Source organism: Pseudorca crassidens, chromosome 1 (assembly GCF_039906515.1).
Source record: "Pseudorca crassidens isolate mPseCra1 chromosome 1, mPseCra1.hap1, whole genome shotgun sequence".
In the NCBI taxonomy this organism is placed as follows: Eukaryota; Metazoa; Chordata; class Mammalia; order Artiodactyla; family Delphinidae; genus Pseudorca; species Pseudorca crassidens.
The window spans coordinates 31,835,648-31,855,162 of NC_090296.1; the positions used below are offsets into that span (position 1 = coordinate 31,835,648).

Below are 19,515 nucleotides of genomic sequence, written 5' to 3' on the forward strand. Positions count from 1 at the left end.
GGAGGCCAAGGTGAAGACCAAGGAATAAAATGTTCTATGTCACAGAAAGGATAAAGTTTATACGCATCAGCTTTAGTGATATGTAATTCACATACCTTACAATTCATGCACTGAAACTGTGCGATTCAATGATTTTTAGTACATTCATAAAGTTGTGCATCCATCACCACAGTTGATTTTTAAACCTTTTTATCATCTCAAAAGCAAACCCATTTAGCTGTTACCCTTCCCACCCCTCCTCCCCCAGCCCTAAGCAACCACTGATCTACTCTCTGTCTCTATAAATTTGCCTATTCTGGATTTGTTTTTTCATATAAATGGAATCACATAATATGTGGTCTTCTGTAACTGACTTCTTTCACTTAGCACAATGTTTTCAAGGTTCATCAATGTTGTAGCATGTATCAGTGCTTTATACCTTTCTATGGCCAAATAATATTCCATTGTATGGATAGAACACATTTTGTTTATTCATTCATCAGCTGATGGACAATCTTACCCAGTTTTATACATCACTTCTGATAGCAAGTCTAAATGATTATAATTGGAACATAAAATTATTATTAATAACAAAGCAAATATTTACTAAATACTTAATACATTCCAGTCATAGGGTTGCGTGCTTTATTTCCATTTTCTCATGAAACATTCCCCTAAAAATCTATGATATAAATACTATCATCCTCATTTTACAGATGAAAAAACTGAAAACCGAAAGGTGTAAAAACTTGCCTAAGGTCTCAGAAGAGTAAACAAAATAAGCCAAGTCATTGGTATATGGAGTTCAGGTGGGAAGGGAGGAAACAAATAATACTTCCTCATCACTCTACAATGTGTTATCATATCTGCTCTTTCTGGTTTTTCTCCTTCACACATGAATGTAGGTACTCATAACCAGTAAGGACTGAGAAAAGATTTGAACACCAGGTCTAACTCTAAAGGCTATAGTCTAAGACACCAATAATGCCTTTTAACAAGCAGGCATTAAAGTTCTCTTTCCAGTTCAAAACCAAAAGAAACACCATTATCCAGGGAAGGTTTCTTAACCTCAGCACTACTGACATTTTGGGCCACATAACTCTCGACTGTAGGAGACCATCTTGTGCACTGTTAGGATGGTTAGCAGCACCCCTGACCTCTACCCACCAGACGCCAGTAGCATTTCTCCCTGTGATAACCAAAAATGTCTCCAAATATTGCCAAATGTCTCCTGGGGGGCAAGGTCATCTCCAGTGGAGAAACAATAATCTAGAACTAATGCTCAATGGTCAACATTGAGTGGGAAGGAGGTATTAAGGGAGAAAAAAAGATGAAGGAAAAAACAAACAGCTCCTTTTATAGAAAAAATATACCCTCTTGCAAACTTACTGTACCTTTCTCTTCTCTACAAATTCAGGAGCAGAACTTTTAGTCAGCTGTTGGTGTCCTAACATATAAATTGACTGAGTAAGAATTTTCTTTATTAGCAAGACTTGCAGATTTTCAGGAATGGAAATTTCAGCACATACCTGGGAAGTAAGTAGTTTACAATTCTCACAGAAGCCAAGTGGCCTACTGCAGTAAGCAGTACACCAAATTCAGGGAATCTCTACCTTTATGCCTTAATTTCCTCATCTGTTTAAAAATAAAAACAGGTACAGGGAAAGGCAGAAAGGTTTGATCTGAATTATAAAGGAGACTTCACAAATTAATTTGTTGATTATCAGTATCATAAACTGCTCAGGCTTTAATTAGAACTTCACAGAACCGGCACAGTACTAAATTTACAAATCTAATCTAGATCACAACGATGTTCCTCAAAGGAACATTCATAAACATTCCTTTATGAATAGATAAAAGCAAACTCCCTAAACAGAATAAATCTTCAGAAAATTTAGCCTAAAATTCACCTGTGTATATTTTAAATGGATCCTTAATTTACAATATTGTAAGCATCACTGAATGAGAAACGGAAAAAAAATATGGTTTGTCTCCAAATAATTGTATTCAAATTCCAAAATTCAGTGTGCTAATTTCCTCTGATGAAACGTTAGAAATGTAACACATACATTAATGGCTTTGACTCTTTCTCTAAGATAAAGATTGAACAAGCATTTCTGAGCTGCTATACCACAGCCAATGACAACAAGAAGCACAAATAGTCGGTCCTACTATATTCATTCATTCATGCAACCAATTGACAGCTCTAGTGTACCAAGCATAGTGAAAGGCTCTGGAAGTAAGTGTATCTGTTTTCCTGTTCATTTTTGTTCAGAACGGAGATTTACAAGTGGGAGAGTGGGGGAAAGGAGATGTCGAAAGCAAAAATCTACAACAAAGACCTTATTTAATGGTGAAACTTAAAAGCACTCCTAAAAAGACAAGGATGTACACCAATACTATTTCAATTTAACCACATGTGAGAAGTTATACCCAATGAAAATTTAAACAAGAAGTATAAGGTCTAGAAAGGAAGAAATAAAACTGTCATCATTTACAGAAAATCAAGAAATAACCTACAAAGTTTTACCATTAATAAGGGAGTTTAATAAGGTTGCTGGATACAAAGTAAACTGCTACATTTAAAGGGAGAAAATCAAAAGGTAAATAGAAAAAATCATATAATAGCAGAAAAACTATAAAATAATTTGTCAAATTTAATAAAAGCTATGAAAGCCTTTTTTTTTTTTTGCGGTACGCGGGCCTCTCACTGTTGTGGCCTCTCCCGTCACGGAGCAAAGGGTCCGGACGCGCAGACTCAGCGGCCATGGCTCATGGGCCCATCCGCTTCGCGGCACGTGGGATCTTCCCGGACCGGGGCAGGAACCCGCGTCCCCTGCATCGGCAGGCGGACTCTCAACCACTGCGCCACCAGAGAAGCCCTATGAAAGCCGTTTAATGGAGAAATGATAAATCTTTACTGAAAGACATTAAAGAAGACTAAATAAATGGAGAGATTTAATATTGTAAAGATACCAATTCTCAGCAGAGGAATCTACATAGCCAGTGTAATTCCAATAAAAACCCTAAGTTCTTGTAGATTTTGCCCAGTAGACTCTGAAGTTTACATCAAAGGTCAAGGAGGGGCTTCCCTGGTGGCACAGTGGTTAAGAATTGGCCTGCCAATGCAGGGGACACGGGTCCGAGCCCTCGTCTGGGAAGATCCCACATGTCGTGGAGCAACTAAGCCCATGTGCCACAACTGAGCCTGAGCTCTAGAGCCGACGTGCCACAATTACTGAAGCCCGTGGGCCTAGAGCCCGTGCTCCACAACAAGAGAAGCCACCGCAATGAGAAGCCTGCACATCACAACGAAGAGGAGTCCCCGCTCGCAACAACTAGAGAAAGGCTGCGCACAGCAATGAAGATCCAAAGCAGACAAAAATAAATAAATAAAGTAAATTTATTTAAAAAAAAAAAATCAAGGAGCTGACAGTAGCAAATTAACTCCTGAAAAAGAACAAGGTACAAGGTTTGCCCCACTTGGTATCAAAAGTCATGTTATAAAGCACTTAGGATAGTGTGGTAACTGCACAGGCATAAACTAGATCAACAGAACAGAAGAGAGCCCAGAAACATACCCACCATGTATGAAAACTTAATTTATGACAAAATGACTACTGCAAATCACCAAGGAAAAGATACTCTGTTTAACAAATACTGATTAAACCAGTTATTTATAAAGAAAAAAAACAAATCCTGAATCCCTACCTTACAACAGATCATAATAATTTCCAACAAAACTGAAATGTGAAAACAAAAGAAACATGAAACTTTAAAAAGACAATCTTTCTGAGAGTATTCTTCTGATATTTGTGTAGGAATAATTTCTTAAACAAAACACAAAATTGTTAATTACCAAAAAATGATAAACTGTGTATTAAATTTAAGAATGTATAATAATCATAAGAAACCTTAAGAAAAGCAAAGTGACAAGCTACAAACTGGGAAAAGATGTCTGTAATGTACATAACCAATAAGGAGTAGTACAATGAACATATTTTTTTAAACTCATTTTTCTTAATCAATAAGAAAAAGAGAACTCCAAAGAAAAATAAAAAAGAAACGAATGGGCACCGGAAAGAACAGAAAACTTAAATGGACTATATATGTGAGATAAGATGCTCAGCCTCATTAGTAATCAGAAAGGTTAACTAAAGTCAAAATGAGACACATCTAACACTTAACTGTTAAAACGGCAAACTGTTAAAACTTACCAAAATCAAAGACTTGAGGATATGAAACAATAAGGACTTTCACATTCTAACGGTGAGAGTATAAATTGGTACAATCGTTTTGGCAAACAGCTTGTATTACCTAGTAAAACTGAACGTGAAAATACCCTGTGGGGCTTCCCTGGTGGCGCAGTGGTTGGGAGTCCGCCTGCTGATGCAGGGGACGCAGGTTTGTGCCCCCGTCCGGGAGGATCCCACATGCCGCGGAGCGGCTAGGCCCGTGAGCCATGGCCGCTGAGCCTGCGCATCCAGAGCCTGTGCTCCGCAACAGGAGAGGCCACAACAGTGAGAGGCCCACGTACCACCAAAAAAAAAAAAAAAAAAAAGACAGAACTAATAAAGTTTCATAGAATGGAACACATCACAGAAAACTTAATTGTGGCATATAAATAAACTGCCATAAAGTGAGGAAAAGTATTTGACACAAAATGATATCCTTCATAAATATCTTCTTCAAATCAATAGTAAAAAACTAACCACCAACAGAAAAATATACAATTCACAAAATAACAAATACAAATGGAACAGCACAAGAAAAATAGCTCCATTTCACTAGTAATCCAAAAACTGAAAAAAGTAAACAATGAATTATTTACCAGTTTGTGAAAATACTAAATAGTGTAGTGAAAAGTACGAAAAAAGAAGCCCTCAAACTGCTGATCACAGTAATGAAAAGGTAAAAATCTTCAGAATTTGGCAATATATATTGAGAAACTTTAAAATGGGTGTAGCTTTCCAGTAATTCTACTTCTGCTAAATCATGATAAAAAATTTAGTCATTTAAACTTTGAACATCACAGTGATCTAACACAAATTTAAATTAGAAAATAATTGAAATAACTAAAAACAAGATAGCTAAATTAAGGTACTATATACACACAAAATGGAATACAGTGTAGTCATTAAAAATACTATCACAGAGTTAGATATAGCCTCATCCACCAGAGGGCAGACAGCAGAAGCAAGAAGAACTACAATCCTGCAGCATGTGGAACAAAAACCACATTCACAGAGAGATAGACAAGATGAAAAGGCAGAGGGCTATGTACCAGATGAAGGAACAAGATAAAACCCCAGAAAAACAACAAAATGAAGTGGACATAGGCAACCTTCCAGAAAAAGAATTCAGAATGATAGTGAAGATGATCCAGGACCTCAGAAAAAGAATGGAGGCAAAGACCAGGAAGATGCAAGAAATGTTTAACAAAGACCTAGAAGAATTAAAGAGCAAACAAACAGAGATGAACAATACCATAACTGAAATGAAAACTACACTAGAAGGAATCAATAGCAGAATAACTGAGGGAGAAGAATGGATAAGTGACCTGGAAGACAGAATGGTGGATGTCACTGCTACGGAACAGAATAAAGAAAAAAGAATGAAAAGAAATTAAGACAGCCCAAGAAACCTCTGGGACAACATTAAACACAACAACATTAGCATTATAGGGATCCCAGAAGGAGATGAGAGAGAGAAAGGACCCGAGAAAATATTTGAAGAGATTATACTCAAAAACTTCCCTTACATGGGAAAGGAAATAGCCACCCAAGTCCAGGAAGCACAGCGAGTTCCATACAAGATAAACCCAAGGAGAAACACGCCCAGACACATAGTAATCAAATTGGCAAAAATTAAAGACAAAGAAAAATTATTAAAAGCAGCAAGGGAAAAATGACAAATAACATACAAGGGAACTCCTGTAAGGTTAACAGCTGATTTCTCAGCACAAACTCTACAAGCCAGAAGGGAGGGGCATGATATACTTAAAGTGATGAAAGGGAAGAACCTACAACCAATATTACTCTACAAGGCAAGGATCCCATTCAGATTCGATGGAGAAATCAAAAGCTTTACACACAAACAAAAGCTAAGAGAATTCAGCACCACCAAACCAGCTCTACAACACATGTTAAAGGAACTTCTCTAAGTGGGAAACACAAGAGAAGAAAAAGACCTACAAAAACAAACTCAAAACAATTAAGAAAATGGTCATAGGAACATACATATTGATAATTACCTTAAACATGAAAGGATTAAATGCTCCAACCAAAAGACACAGGCTTGCTGAATGGATACAAAAACAAAACCCATATATATGCTGTAAACAAGAGACCCACTACAGACCTAGGGACACATACAGACTGAAAGTGAGGGGATGGAAAAAGATATTCCATGCAAATGAAAATCAAAAGAAAGCTGGAGTAGCTATACTCATATGAGATAAAATAGACTTTAAAATAGAGAATGTTACAAGAGACAGGAAGGACACTACATAATGATCAAGGGATCAATCCAAGAAGATATAACAATTATAAATATATTTGCACCTAACATAGGAGCACCTCAATACAAAAGGCAGCTGCTAAAAGCTCTAAAAGAGGAAATCGACAGTAACACAATAATAGTGGGGGACTTTAACACCTCACTTACACCAATGGACAGATCATCCAAACAGAAAATTCATAAGGAAATACAAGCTTTAAATGACACAATACACCAGATAGATTTAATTGATATTTATAGGACATTCCATCCAAAAACAGCAGATTACACTTTCTTCTCAAGTGTGCACAGAACATTCTCCAGGATAGATCACATCTTAGGTCACAAATAAAGCCTCAGTAAATTTAAGGAAATTGAAATCATATCAAGAATCTTTTCTGACCACAATGCTATGAGATTAGAAATGAATTACAGGGAAAAAAACGTAAAACACACAAACACATGGAAGCTAAACAATACGCTACTAAATAACGAAGAGATCACTGAGGAAAGCAAAGAGGAAATCAAAAAATACCTAGAGACAAATGACAATGAAAACATGACGATCCAAAACCTATGGGATGTAGCAAAAGCAGTTCTAAGAGGGAAGTTTATGACTATACAAGCCTACCTCAAGAAACAAGAAAAATCTCAACTAAACAATCTAACCTTACACCTAAAGGAACTAGAGAAAGAAGGACAAACCAACCCCAAAGTTAGCAGAAGGAAAGAAATCATAAAGATCAGAGCAGAAATAAATGAAATAGAAACAAAGAAAACAATAGCAAAGATCAATAAAACTAAAAGCTGGTTCTTCGCGAAGAGAAACAAAACTGATAAACCATTAGCCAAAGTCATCAAGAAAAAGAGGGAGAGAACTCAAATCAATAAAATTAGAAATAAAAAAGGAAAAGTTACAACAGACACCACAGAAATACAAGGCATCCTAAGAGACTACTACAAGCAACTCGATGCCAATAAAATGGACAACCTGGAAGAAATGGACAAATTCTTAGAAAGGTGTAACCTTCCCAGAAGGAACCAGGAAGAAATAGAAAATATGAACAGACCAATCACAAGTAATGAAATTGAAACTGTGATTAAAAATCTTCCAACAAACAGAAGTCCAGGACCAGATGGCTTCACAGGTGAATTCTATCAAACATTTAGAGAAGAGCTAACACCCATCCTTCTCAAACTCTTCCAAAAAATTGCAGAGGAAGGAACACTCCCAAACTCATTCTATGAGGTCACCATCGCCCTGATACCAAAACCAGACAAAGATACTAGAAAGAAAGAAAATTACAGGCCAATATCACTGATGAATATAGATGCAAAAATCCTCAACAAAATACTAGCGAACAGAATCCAACAACACATTAAAAGGATCATACACCATGATCAAGTGGGATTTATCCCAGGGATGCAAGGATTCTTCAATATACGCAAATCAATCAATGTGATACACCATATTAACAAATTGAAGAATAAAAACCATATGATCATCTCAATAGATGCAGAAAAGGCTTTTGACAAAATTCAACACCCATTTATGATAAAAACTCTCCAGAAAGTGGGCACAGAGGGAACCTACCTCAACATAACAAAGGCCATATACAAACAACCCACAGCAAACATCATTCTCAATGGTGAAAAATTGAAAGCATTTCCTCTAAGATCAGGAACAAGACAAGGATGTCCACTCTCACCATTATTATTCAACAAAGTTTTGGAAGTCCTAGTCATGGCAATCAGAGAAGAAAAAGAAATAAAAGGAATACAAATTGGAAAAGAAGAAGTAAAACTGTCACTACTTGCAGATGACATGATACTATACACAGAGAGTTCTAAAAATGTCACCAGAAAACTACTAGAGCTAATCAATGAATTTGGTAAAGTTGCAGGATACAAAATTAATGCACAGAAATCTCTTGCATTCCTATACACTAATGATGAAAAATCTGAAAAAGAAATTCAGGAAACGCTCTCATTTACCATTGCAACAAAAATAATAAAATACCTAGGAATTGTAGGTATTTTACCTACCTTTTGTCTCTCTAGGTAGGTCTTTTGTCTCCTTACTTAGGGAGACAAAAGACCTGTATGCAGAAAACAATAAGACACTGATGAAAGAAATTAAAGATGATACCAACAGATGGAGAGATATACCATGTTTTTGGATTGGAAGAACCAATATTGTGAAAATGACTAGACTACCCAAAGCAATCTACAGATTCAATGCAATTGCTATCAAATTACCAATGGCATTTTTTTCGGAAGTAGAACAAATCATCTTAAAATTTGTATGGAGACACAAAAGACCCCGAATAGCCAAAGCAGTCTTGAGGGAAAAAAACGGAGCTGGAGGAATCAGACTCCCTGACTTCAGACTATATTACAAAGATACAGTAATCGAGACAATGTGGTACTGGCACAAAAACAGAAACATAGATCAATGGAACAAGATAGAAAGCCCAGAGATAAACCCACACACCTATGGTCAACTAATCTGTGACAAAGGAGGCAAAGATATACAATGGAGAAAAGACAGTCTCTTCAAAAGTGGTGCTGGGAAAACTGGACTGCTACATGTAAAAGAATGAAATTAGAACACTCCCTAACACCATACACAAAAATAAACTCAAAATGGATTAGAGACCTAAATGTAAAAGACCGGACACTATAAAACTCTTAGAGGAAAACACAGGAAGAACACTCTTTGACATAAATCACAGCAAGATCTTTTTTGATCCACCTCCTAGAGTAATGGAAATAAAAACAAAAATAAACAAATCGGACCTAATGAAACTGCAAAGCTTTTGCACAGCAAAGGAAACCATAAACAAGACAAAAAGACAACCCTCAGAATGGGAGAAAATATTTGCAAATGAATCAACAGACAACGGATTAATCTCCAAAATATATAAACAGCTCATGCAGCTCAATATTAAAGAAACAAACAACCCAATCCAAAAATGGGCAGAAGACCTAAATAGACACTTCTCCAAAGAAGACATACAGATGGCCAAGAGGCACATGAAAAGCTGCTCAACATCACTAATTATTAGAGAAATGCAAATCAAAACTACAATGAGGTATCACCTCACACCAGTTAGAATGGGCATCATCAGAAAATCTACAAACAAATGCTGGAGAGGGTGTGGAGAAAAAGGAAGCCTCTTACACTGTTGGTGGGAATATAAATTGATACAGCCACTATGGAGAACAGTATGGAGGTTCCTTAAAAAACTAAGAATAGAAGTACCATGTGATCCAGCAATCCCACTACTGGGCATATATCCAGAGAAAACCATAATTCAAAAAGACACATGCACCCCAATGTTCATTGCAGCACTATTTACAATAGCCAGGTCATGGAAGCAAGCTAAATACCCATCGACAGATGAATGGATAAAGAAGTTGTGGTACATATATACAATGGAATATTACTCAGCCATAAAAAGGTACGAAATTGAGTCATCTGTTGACACGTGGATGGATCTAGAGACTGTCATACAGAATAAAGTAAGTCAGAAAGAGAAAAACAAATATTGTATATTAACGCATGTATGTGTAACCTATAAAAATGGTACAGATGAGCCGGTTTGCAGGGCAGAAGTTGAGACACAGTTGTAGAGAACAAACATATGGACACCAAGGGGGGAAAACCACAGGGGGGGTGGGGATGGTGGTGTGCTGAACTGGGCCATTGGAATTGACATGTATACACTTATGTGTATAAAATTGATGACTAATAAGAACCTGCTGTATAAAAAAACAAAGAAACAAACAAAAAAATACTATCACAGAAATAGTATTTTCAGTAGTTCAAAGTATTTCCTGAGTACCTATCAGTGCAAGACACTGTTCTGGAACCTGGGAATATAATAGTTTGTAAGAAAAACAAGGCCCTGCCTTCAGAAAGCTTATAAATGCAAACAAATGATTAAGGAAGATAATTTCAGATAGTGATTTATGCTATTAACAAAATTATTATAAGGTAAAATATCTGTTCAATGAACAAACAGGGTAATCATGTTAGGGATGGAGGAAAATGTAACAAAAAGGATGAAGGTTTTCAGTGCACTGGAGAATATACAGAAACATTACCTGTCTTAATAGATATTGAGTACCCACTTTTAGTGATATTATTTATATCTTGAACCTGAAATATTTCATATTATACTGACTGGAAACATGGCATAGTGGTTAAAAGCATGGCCTCGCCTCCAGAGCTTGACAGCCTAGATTATTTGATCTTTCTCACCTCACTTTCCACATCTGCAAATCAGGGATGATAACAGCAACCATCTCATAGAATTGTTTTTGAGGACTGTATGAGCTTAAAAATGTCAAGTGCTCATATAGCAACTGTTTAAAAATTATATTAGGGACACCTATTATTTCTATAAAGTCACTATAACCTTTTGACTATGATAAATAAATCCCTCTATCAGAAAGAGAAAGTGGGTGAGGCCAAGGTAATGGGATAGAATGTGACTGAGGGCAGTAGGGGACTATTTTAGCTGAGACAGCCTCCAGGAACGCCTCCAGGAAGGGGTGACAGCTACACAGAGTTGAAACCTAGGAAGTCAGTCATGCTAAGATCTAGGGAAGGAACAGCTAAGTTTCTAAGGTAAGAACATAAAATTGAAAAAAATTTACAATGGATAAAATGAAAACTGTAGATTATAAATGTCAAGTAAAATATTATCACAGTTTGCTTAAGATATATATACATATTTTATTTATATGTATAAAAATAAATGTTTAGATTTATAAAGCCATGTTTTATTACTTCTTTAACCTGTTTTCCATTGGTTTTGGTCTTTGGTATGAATAACTATTACACTATTATGACTACTATTGTTCTAAAATGTTATTTATTAACAAGGCCAAGGATACTGATTTATCCCCAGATAGCCAGTCAGCTTTGCTGTGGTCTAATGTGACAATCACACTTGTCACTGTATCAACAGTGGTAAGATCTACCACTGCCTTAAAACCAGGTAAACAGAACAGGCATGACACAATAATCAGATCATTGTACACATGCATCACTGTACATCGTTACAAACTGAGTGGCATGGGTTTCCTTACCTTGGGCCATTGCTGTCTTTTCTCCTTGTTGAACAGTTGCCTTGCTCAGCTCTGGCTCGCTGATCTGTGAAATCATTTGTGTTCCTATCTACAATCTCTCCAGCATCAAGTGCTCTGTGGAGTCGATAGTTGACCATCTTCAGAACAATGAAAACAGCAGCTACCACAGGACAATAGACTGCTACTATAATCATGGAGGAAGGAAGGGCCTTAAAGAGAAAGAAAATAAAGATAGGAATTTTAAAATATCTTATACTTTATTCAATGAGAGAAATCTGTAACTAAAATAATAAACACACACATTCTCACACAAAGCAACAATTGTGTTCCTAGCACTAAGTTGTAAAAGTATAAGACAGCACCACCCAATACAGTAGCCACTTGCTACGTGTGGCTATTGAGTGCTTGAAATGTGGTTAGCCTGAATTGAGATGTGCACTAAGAATAAAATAACACTGGATTTTGAAAATTCAGTATGAAAAAAAGAATGCAAAATATCTCAATTTTTATACTGATTACATGTTGAAATATATTTAGATTATACTGGGTTAAATAAAATATATTATTAAAGTTAATTTCATCTGTTACTTTTATTTTTAATGTAGCTACTAGAAAAGTTTTAAATTACATATGTGGCTTACAATATATGTCCACTGGACAGCACTGTTACAAAGTCCATGCCAAAAAGCTTATAATACAAGTAGAGAGTTAAGGTATCACATTATATAATATGTGAATAAGACAGGGTTGTGCTCCAAATACACATAACCTCTGTTTATGTGCTCCCTGTAACTTTTTTTTAGGATATAAACTTTGTGTTCTAGAAAATCCCAAGTTAAAACTTATGAGAATAACCTTAGAACTATGACTATAAAACCAGATAAGACATGGGGGACATTCAAAATCCAAATGTTTTATTTTAAAATACTTAAATGCTTAAAATACTGAAAAATTGTAACCTGTCAAATAAAACGAATAAAAGAATACAGAATAGAATCAAGCAATAAATAGATTTATTGAAATAAGTCAGAAGCATCCTGGGCATGGGGACTGCACACCCATCATACCTGAGAATTCAGTGATGTGGACATGAGTCCAGGGCTGGCAGGCTGGAGAACACCCCACTTGGAAGGCATGACTCAGAGTCACTGTTAGCAAAGCCTATAAAACTAGGCTCAAGTTATGCCCCTTTTCATGAGAAAAAAATCATCCCAGGTGTTTACAGCTCTAGATTTCACATATTTTCATAAGGTTCCACCTCAGTAATCTGAGAACATGGCTCTAAATTTACTTGGAAAGATATCCTCAAATCGCTTGAGAAGGTGAAACTGAAAAGGTTCTAATGAACCAGGGAGGTTTCAAAGACAGATATGATAAAAGTTTAAAAAATAAGACAGTTATTTGGGAGGTAGAGAGAGGGAAACAGTGTGGGTTGGAACTGGGAGGCGGGAAAAGAAAGTAAATCAAGCCTAAAGTTTAATACTTTTGGGTTGAGTGCAGGCATAATAGGTAAATATTTGGTATTTTTATTTTTTAATTTTATTTATTTTTGGCTGCGTTGGGTCTTCATCGCTGCAACTTTCTCTAGTTGCGGCGAGCGGGGGCTACTCTTCATTGCGGTGCATGGGCTTCTCACTGTGGTGGCTTCTCTTGTTGCGGAGCACAGGCTCTAGGCGCACAGACTTCAGTAGTTGTGGTTCGCGGGTTCTAGAGCACAAGCTCAGTAGTTGCGGCACACGGGCTTAGCTGCTCTGCGACATGTAGGATCTTCCCAGACCAGGGATCGAACCTGTGCCTCCTGAATTGGCAGGCGGATGCTTAAGCACTGCACCACCAGAGAAGTCCTATTTGGTATTTTTAAATGCTTAGATTAAGAAGCCCTTCATATTGGTGTATCTAAAAAATTACACTGGTGATTTCAATTTAAAATGTCATTGAATAACAGATCTAGGCTTATAAAATGTATTTAAAATCTTACAAAATCCATAAATATCAGGTTTAGAAGAGTTAAGTACTCCAAAGATTTGTTAATTTACATAATTTACTTAAAATTTATAAATGCAATTTAAATTCAAGGGATCTTAAGCTACATGAAAAAACTGAATCTCTTAAAAATGATTGTTAAAATGTGTTCAATTTGTAAAGAGTTGAGTTTAAAATTCTGTTAATTTATAGCTTTAATAAATCTAACATTCATTGCAAAAAAAAACAGTTCCCTGAAAAACTTTTTCCAAACAGAAACACACACACACAAATTGACAAAAATTTCAAAGTAAACATGCACATAAATACATACAAACACATACACTGCTTAGAATATTTATAGAAGTTCTGCATGATGCTGATTTCCATATGATATGTTCACTTAAGAACTGGAATTCTTGGAGATCATTTAGTTCAACACCCTCATTTCCAGACTAAAAACAGAGCTACTGTATGATCCAGCAATCCCACTCCTTAGCATATATCTGAAGAAAACCATAGTTCAGAAAAATACATGCACCTCAATGTTCACTGCATCACTGTTTACAACAGCCAAGACATGGAAGCAACCTAAATGTCCATCGACAGATGAATGGATAAAGATGTGGTACATATATACAAGTAATATTGTACATATATACAGTATTACTCAGCCGTTTAAAAGAATGAAATAATACCGTTTGCAGCAACATGGGTGGACCTGGAGATTATCATACTAAGTGAAGTCAGACAGAGAAAGACAAATATCATATGATATCACTTATATGCTGAATCTAAAAAAAAAAGATACAAATGAACTTACTTACAAAACAGAAACAAACTCACAGACTTAGAAAACGAATTTATGGTTACCAGGGGGGAAGAGTGGGGTGGAGGGATAGATTGGGAGTTTGGGATTGACATGTACACACTGCTGTATTTAAAATAAAATGACTTTCCATGAAATTAATTATTTTAAAAGCATGTATCACTGTATATAGCAATATGTATATATTTATATATGTATGTGTATATATATATAATATGTATATTATATAAAGAATAAATATAAAGAATTCCTTCAAAATCAATAACAAAGAGGCAGACCAATGAAAATAAAGGACAACAGACAGAACTTACCCAGAAAAATATAAATAGCCAATAAAAACAACATGAAAACATGTTCAACTTCATCAGTAATGAGCAAAATAAAATGTAAAACCTCAACAATGTATCATTAACACCCATCTTAATGAACAAAAATTAAGAAATCAGACAAAATTAAGTATGGACAACCAGACCTCTTGTAAACTGCTAGTAGAAACATAAATTGATAGATACATCACCCAAGATCCAGCAATTTCTCTCATAAGCATAAAAATGAAAGAAACTCTTACACTCGCAGCATAAGACTTTTACCAAAAACTGGGGGTGGGGGGGAACCTCAATTGAAAATCAAAAGGAAAATGGAAAACAGCAGACTAGTTACCAATGGAATGTAACAGTAAAAACTACAGCTACAGGCAGCAACATTAACTGTACACATACAATATGTGTTGTATTCCAAATGTAAACTTACGTTTTACTGTATTTTCTTGATTTTTTGGTAATAAGCATGTATTTCTTTTATAGTTAGAAAAGAGAGCTAGAATTTTAATAGCGATAAAAAGGTTTTCATATTAGGAAAAGAGTATATTAGCTTTCATCTTTTACAAAGACATGATCTACATTCTTCTCATTAATGGATGCCTTATCAATAGGTCAAGTTCCACATCAAGGCCGTTTGTCACCTTATTTGCAAGAAGTTAAAAAAAAATCTTAACTCTCAATTATACAGCCCTGAATGGCAGGAAGTGTTAACAGCTGTCAGAGAGCTCTAGATATTCAGATCAAACATAGCCCCCAAAATTGTAGTAAGCCTCCTTACTAAGAACTATGTTAGATACTTTACATAAGATCAATCCTCTTAGAAGTTGGATGAATAGAAATGTAAATGAAAACTACAATTAAATATTACCACATACCCATTAGGATGGCTACTATCAATTAACCAGAAAAAAAAAAAAGGACAGAAAATAACAAGTGTTGGCATCGGTGTGGAGAAATTGGAACCTCTGTACGCTGTTGGTGGGACAGTAAAATGATGCAGCCTCTATGAAAACAGTATGGTGGTTCCTCAAAAATATTAAAAATAGAATTACCATATGATCTAGCAATTCCACTTCTGGGTATTTATTCCAAAGAATAAATCGAATCTTGAATAAACTGCAGGATCTCAAAAAGATATCTGGACATTCATGTACACAGCAGCATTACGCACAATAGCCAAGAGATGGAAGCAAAGCAGTGTCTATGAATGGACGAATAGATAAACAAAATGTGGTCTATATGTATGATGCATTATTCAACATTAAAAGGCATGAACTCTTTTTTTTTTTTTTCTTTTTTTGCAGTACACGGGCCTCTCACTGTTGTGGCCTCTCCCGTTGCAGAGCACAGGCTCAGCGGGCCTGGCTCACGGACCCAGCCGCTCCACGGCATGTGGGATCTTCCCGGACCAGGGCACGAACCCGTGTCCCCTGCATCGGCAGGCGGACTCTCAACCACTGCGCCACCAGGGAAGCCCTAAAGGAATGAACTCTTGTCGCATGCTGCTGCACGGATGAACCTTGAGAACAGTATGCTAAGTGAAATAAGCCAGTAACAAAAAGGCAAAATACTGGATGATTCCACTTATATGAGGTATCTAAAGTAGTCAAATTCATAGAAATAGAAAGCAGAATGATGGCTACCACGAGCTGGTGGGAGAGAGAGTGCAGAGCTGTTGTTTAATGGGTGTAGAGTTTCAGTTTTGCAGAATGAAAAGGTCCTGGAAATGAATTCCACAACAATGTAAATATACTTAACACTACTGAATAGAACACTTAAAATTGTGTTAAAATGGTATATTTTATGTTACGTGTTTTTTACTACAATTTAAAAAGTTAGACGGACGAATGTTTCACTCTTTTCTCTCCGGTGAGGAAAGTCAAATGTTGAGAAACAAGCTAGGAGACTGAGCCATTTACACCACTTCTTAAATTCTGACAGTTTATCCTGAACGTTAAAAAGTTGTGTTATTTCAGCCAGGAGTGATAGGTTCAAGCTATTCAAGACGCCAAATATATTTCTGATAGGACTCTTGAGAAAGCCACTTGGAATCACAGAAATGGTCATACCGGAATTAACAGTGCCATGAAGTAAATTCATCTTACATTTCATTTCAAAACTCAAGTGAATAATTCTCCCCTATGGCAGGCACACTGCATGGCAGAAAAGCTATCTTTTACACAATGCTCATTTCGTTGTGCAGCAATGTAAAGACATTATGTTCACTGTCTATGCTTTGTGGTGGACTCTTAATTTTCTCTATTTTCTACACCACTGAGTCGAGATCTGAAGCATACTGTTAACAAATGCGTATCCTTCCTTAATATATTTGTAGCTGTTCTCAATTGGAACTGATTTCACTGCATCTTTTCCAGTTCATGTTACAACACTTAGTGCCGACTAACATACTTAGATATCAACTAACATCTAACACTTAGCGAACACCATGTGCTAGGCACGTTTCTAAGTGCTTTATGTATATTAACTCATTTAACCCTCACAATCACCTCATGAAGTCAGCACTATCATTCTTCCCATTTTACAAATTCAGAAACTGAAGCACAAAGAGGTAAGTAACTTGCTCAAGGTCTCAGAATGAGACGTTAAGGAGCAGTTTGGCTCCAGAGTCCTTGCTCTTCATCATGATACCCAGTTGTCTCTAAATCAGGGGTTGGCAGACTTTTTCTGTTTGAAACAAAAAATATTTCACAGTCTGCAAGTCATATGATCTGTCATAACCACTCAACACTGCTGTTGTAGTCTGAAAGCAGCTATAGGCAGCATACATGAACGTGAACATGAACATGGTGTTTTCCAATAAAACTCTATGGACACTTTGTAGACACTGAAATTTGAAATTCATTTAATTTTTACATAGCATAAAGTATTACTCTTCTTTTGATTTTTTCCAACCACTAGAAACTGTAAAAACCATCCTTACTTAGCTCATGGGCCATACAAAAACTACATGGGCCGTAGTTTATTGATACCTGCTCTAAATCAAAGTTTATTTTCTTCTCTCACCAGTAAGATATCGTCACCAAACAAAAGATCATCAAGCACTTCCCCCTCATATATGCCAAGTACAAATCTATAATCTCCAACATCCCCAGTTTCATCCAACTATGAAGCAAAGTAACTGCTAGCAAACATAGGACAGTAATTGCTCTTCCCTTTCAGTGAGAAAGTCTATCAATTTACACAGAAAGCATTGGTTTGGGATTATCATGGAAAATTCCACTGGTTCCACAGAAATCACTGGAAAAATGAGAAAAACAATGGCTTTCAGAAACTATTTGACAAAGTTTCATGAAAAGAAACTAACTAGGGACGAGGGGCAGAGGGTCTCTCTGTACTATGAAGGAAAACTTCCGACGCAAACACTGAAGACTGAACCTCACTGTCTCTAAAACAGTAGATTAACTGTTAAGAGAATCATAGAAGGGACTTCCCTGGTTAGGACTCCGTGCTCTCACTGCTGGGGGCCTGCGTTCAATGCCTAGTTGGGGAGCTAAGATCCCACAAGCCATGTGGCACAGCCAAAAGAAAAGAAAAACAAAACAGAATCGTAGAAGTGAAAAAACAAATTTAGGTCAGCCTTTCAAAACAAATAGATAGCAAGAAGGTCACGTTTCTACACATCTCCTTTAATTAGATATTTTTCCTCAAAATGTTTAGCCATAAATTTGTAATTAATAAATACAACTGTCATTCCCCTGAGGCCTTTCTTTGCTGCCTTACGATAAATCATAGTTCGATATCCAGCTATAAGAAAAAACTGAGTAACACTTTTGCTTCCAAGTTCAAAACACTAAATTCATTCAGATTATTCCTTTTAAGTCAAGCGTCTCTCCTCGTGTGGTTTGGGATCACTGAACGCTGCCAACTACCAAGGTAGCTGGTGCTTTTACCAAGCTACAACATAAACAATCACTGAGATATTTAGACAGAAAAACTGAACTTAAATTTCTCTTAGCTTTAAAGTCCTCTCTGCTCTGTCAACATGTAATAGAAAAGGAAGTAAAAATAAAATTATAGCCAAAAAAATCTGGTAAATGAAAACAAGAATTTGAAGCAGTATGCCTTATGCCCTGGGGATGGGACAGGGAACCACAGATACTAATCCTGTCCTAAATTATAAATTCCATCCATCAATAATATCCGGATAACTTTTCTTAAAACTTTTTCAGAAGAAAAACTAGACAGCGATAACAAGGGTACTCCCTTCCTTCCATAGTCTACCCCCAAATGCATCAGGCCTATGGCTATTCTGCTGGGCACAAATGGCCAACCGGGCAAAGAATTAAGAACGAGTCTTCATAAAGCTATACCAAGATAGCCAATTGGCCTTGGGTTCTAGCTTTTCTACTGGTATACCTGAAGCTGTGGGAATACCTGTACTTCCTCATCCTGATGGAAAATCCCTTCTGGCTTATTCACAAAAAAAGATAAATGCATAAGCTAATTCCTGCAAAGTGCAGAATTCAGTTCCATATCTGTATCCCCTTTCGTTTCTGGCCAACAGAGAGAATGTTGGGGGAAAAGGGAGAGAGAAGGTCTTAGTAACCAAATATTGCCCATAAATTGTAGACAATGACTATTAATTAGGGGTAAAGAAAGAGGTTGGATCAGAAAGAAAAGGACTGTTTTTAAACCTTAGGGTTTTTGTATGTAGGCTGCCCCCAAAGGACTTAGGAAAGCCCTTGTGTCACAACCCTAACTCTAGGGATTGGGCCCTTGTCACAGCCCCCTTCGGGGGTTGACGATTAAGCACTGCAGGTAAATACCTCCTTTCATAGGACGGGCTGCAGAAGAAAAAGAAACTAC

At 36.5% G+C, this 19,515-nt stretch overlaps 1 protein-coding gene across 6 annotated transcripts in view; it reads right to left on the minus strand.

Annotated features, from left to right (window-relative positions):
- The window catches only part of PCNX1 (pecanex 1), a 171,087-nt gene that overhangs the window by 128,194 nt on the left and 23,378 nt on the right, over window positions 1-19,515 (minus strand). For all 6 annotated transcript variants that reach the window (XR_010942113.1, XM_067731811.1, XM_067731819.1 and 3 more), the window contains exon 2: window positions 11,578-11,786. Coding sequence is in view for 5 of the 6 variants with exons in the window: in XM_067731811.1 (XP_067587912.1) it covers window positions 11,578-11,786 (209 nt within the window). In the remaining variant the exon portion in view is untranslated. The remainder of the gene's footprint in view (window positions 1-11,577; window positions 11,787-19,515) is intronic.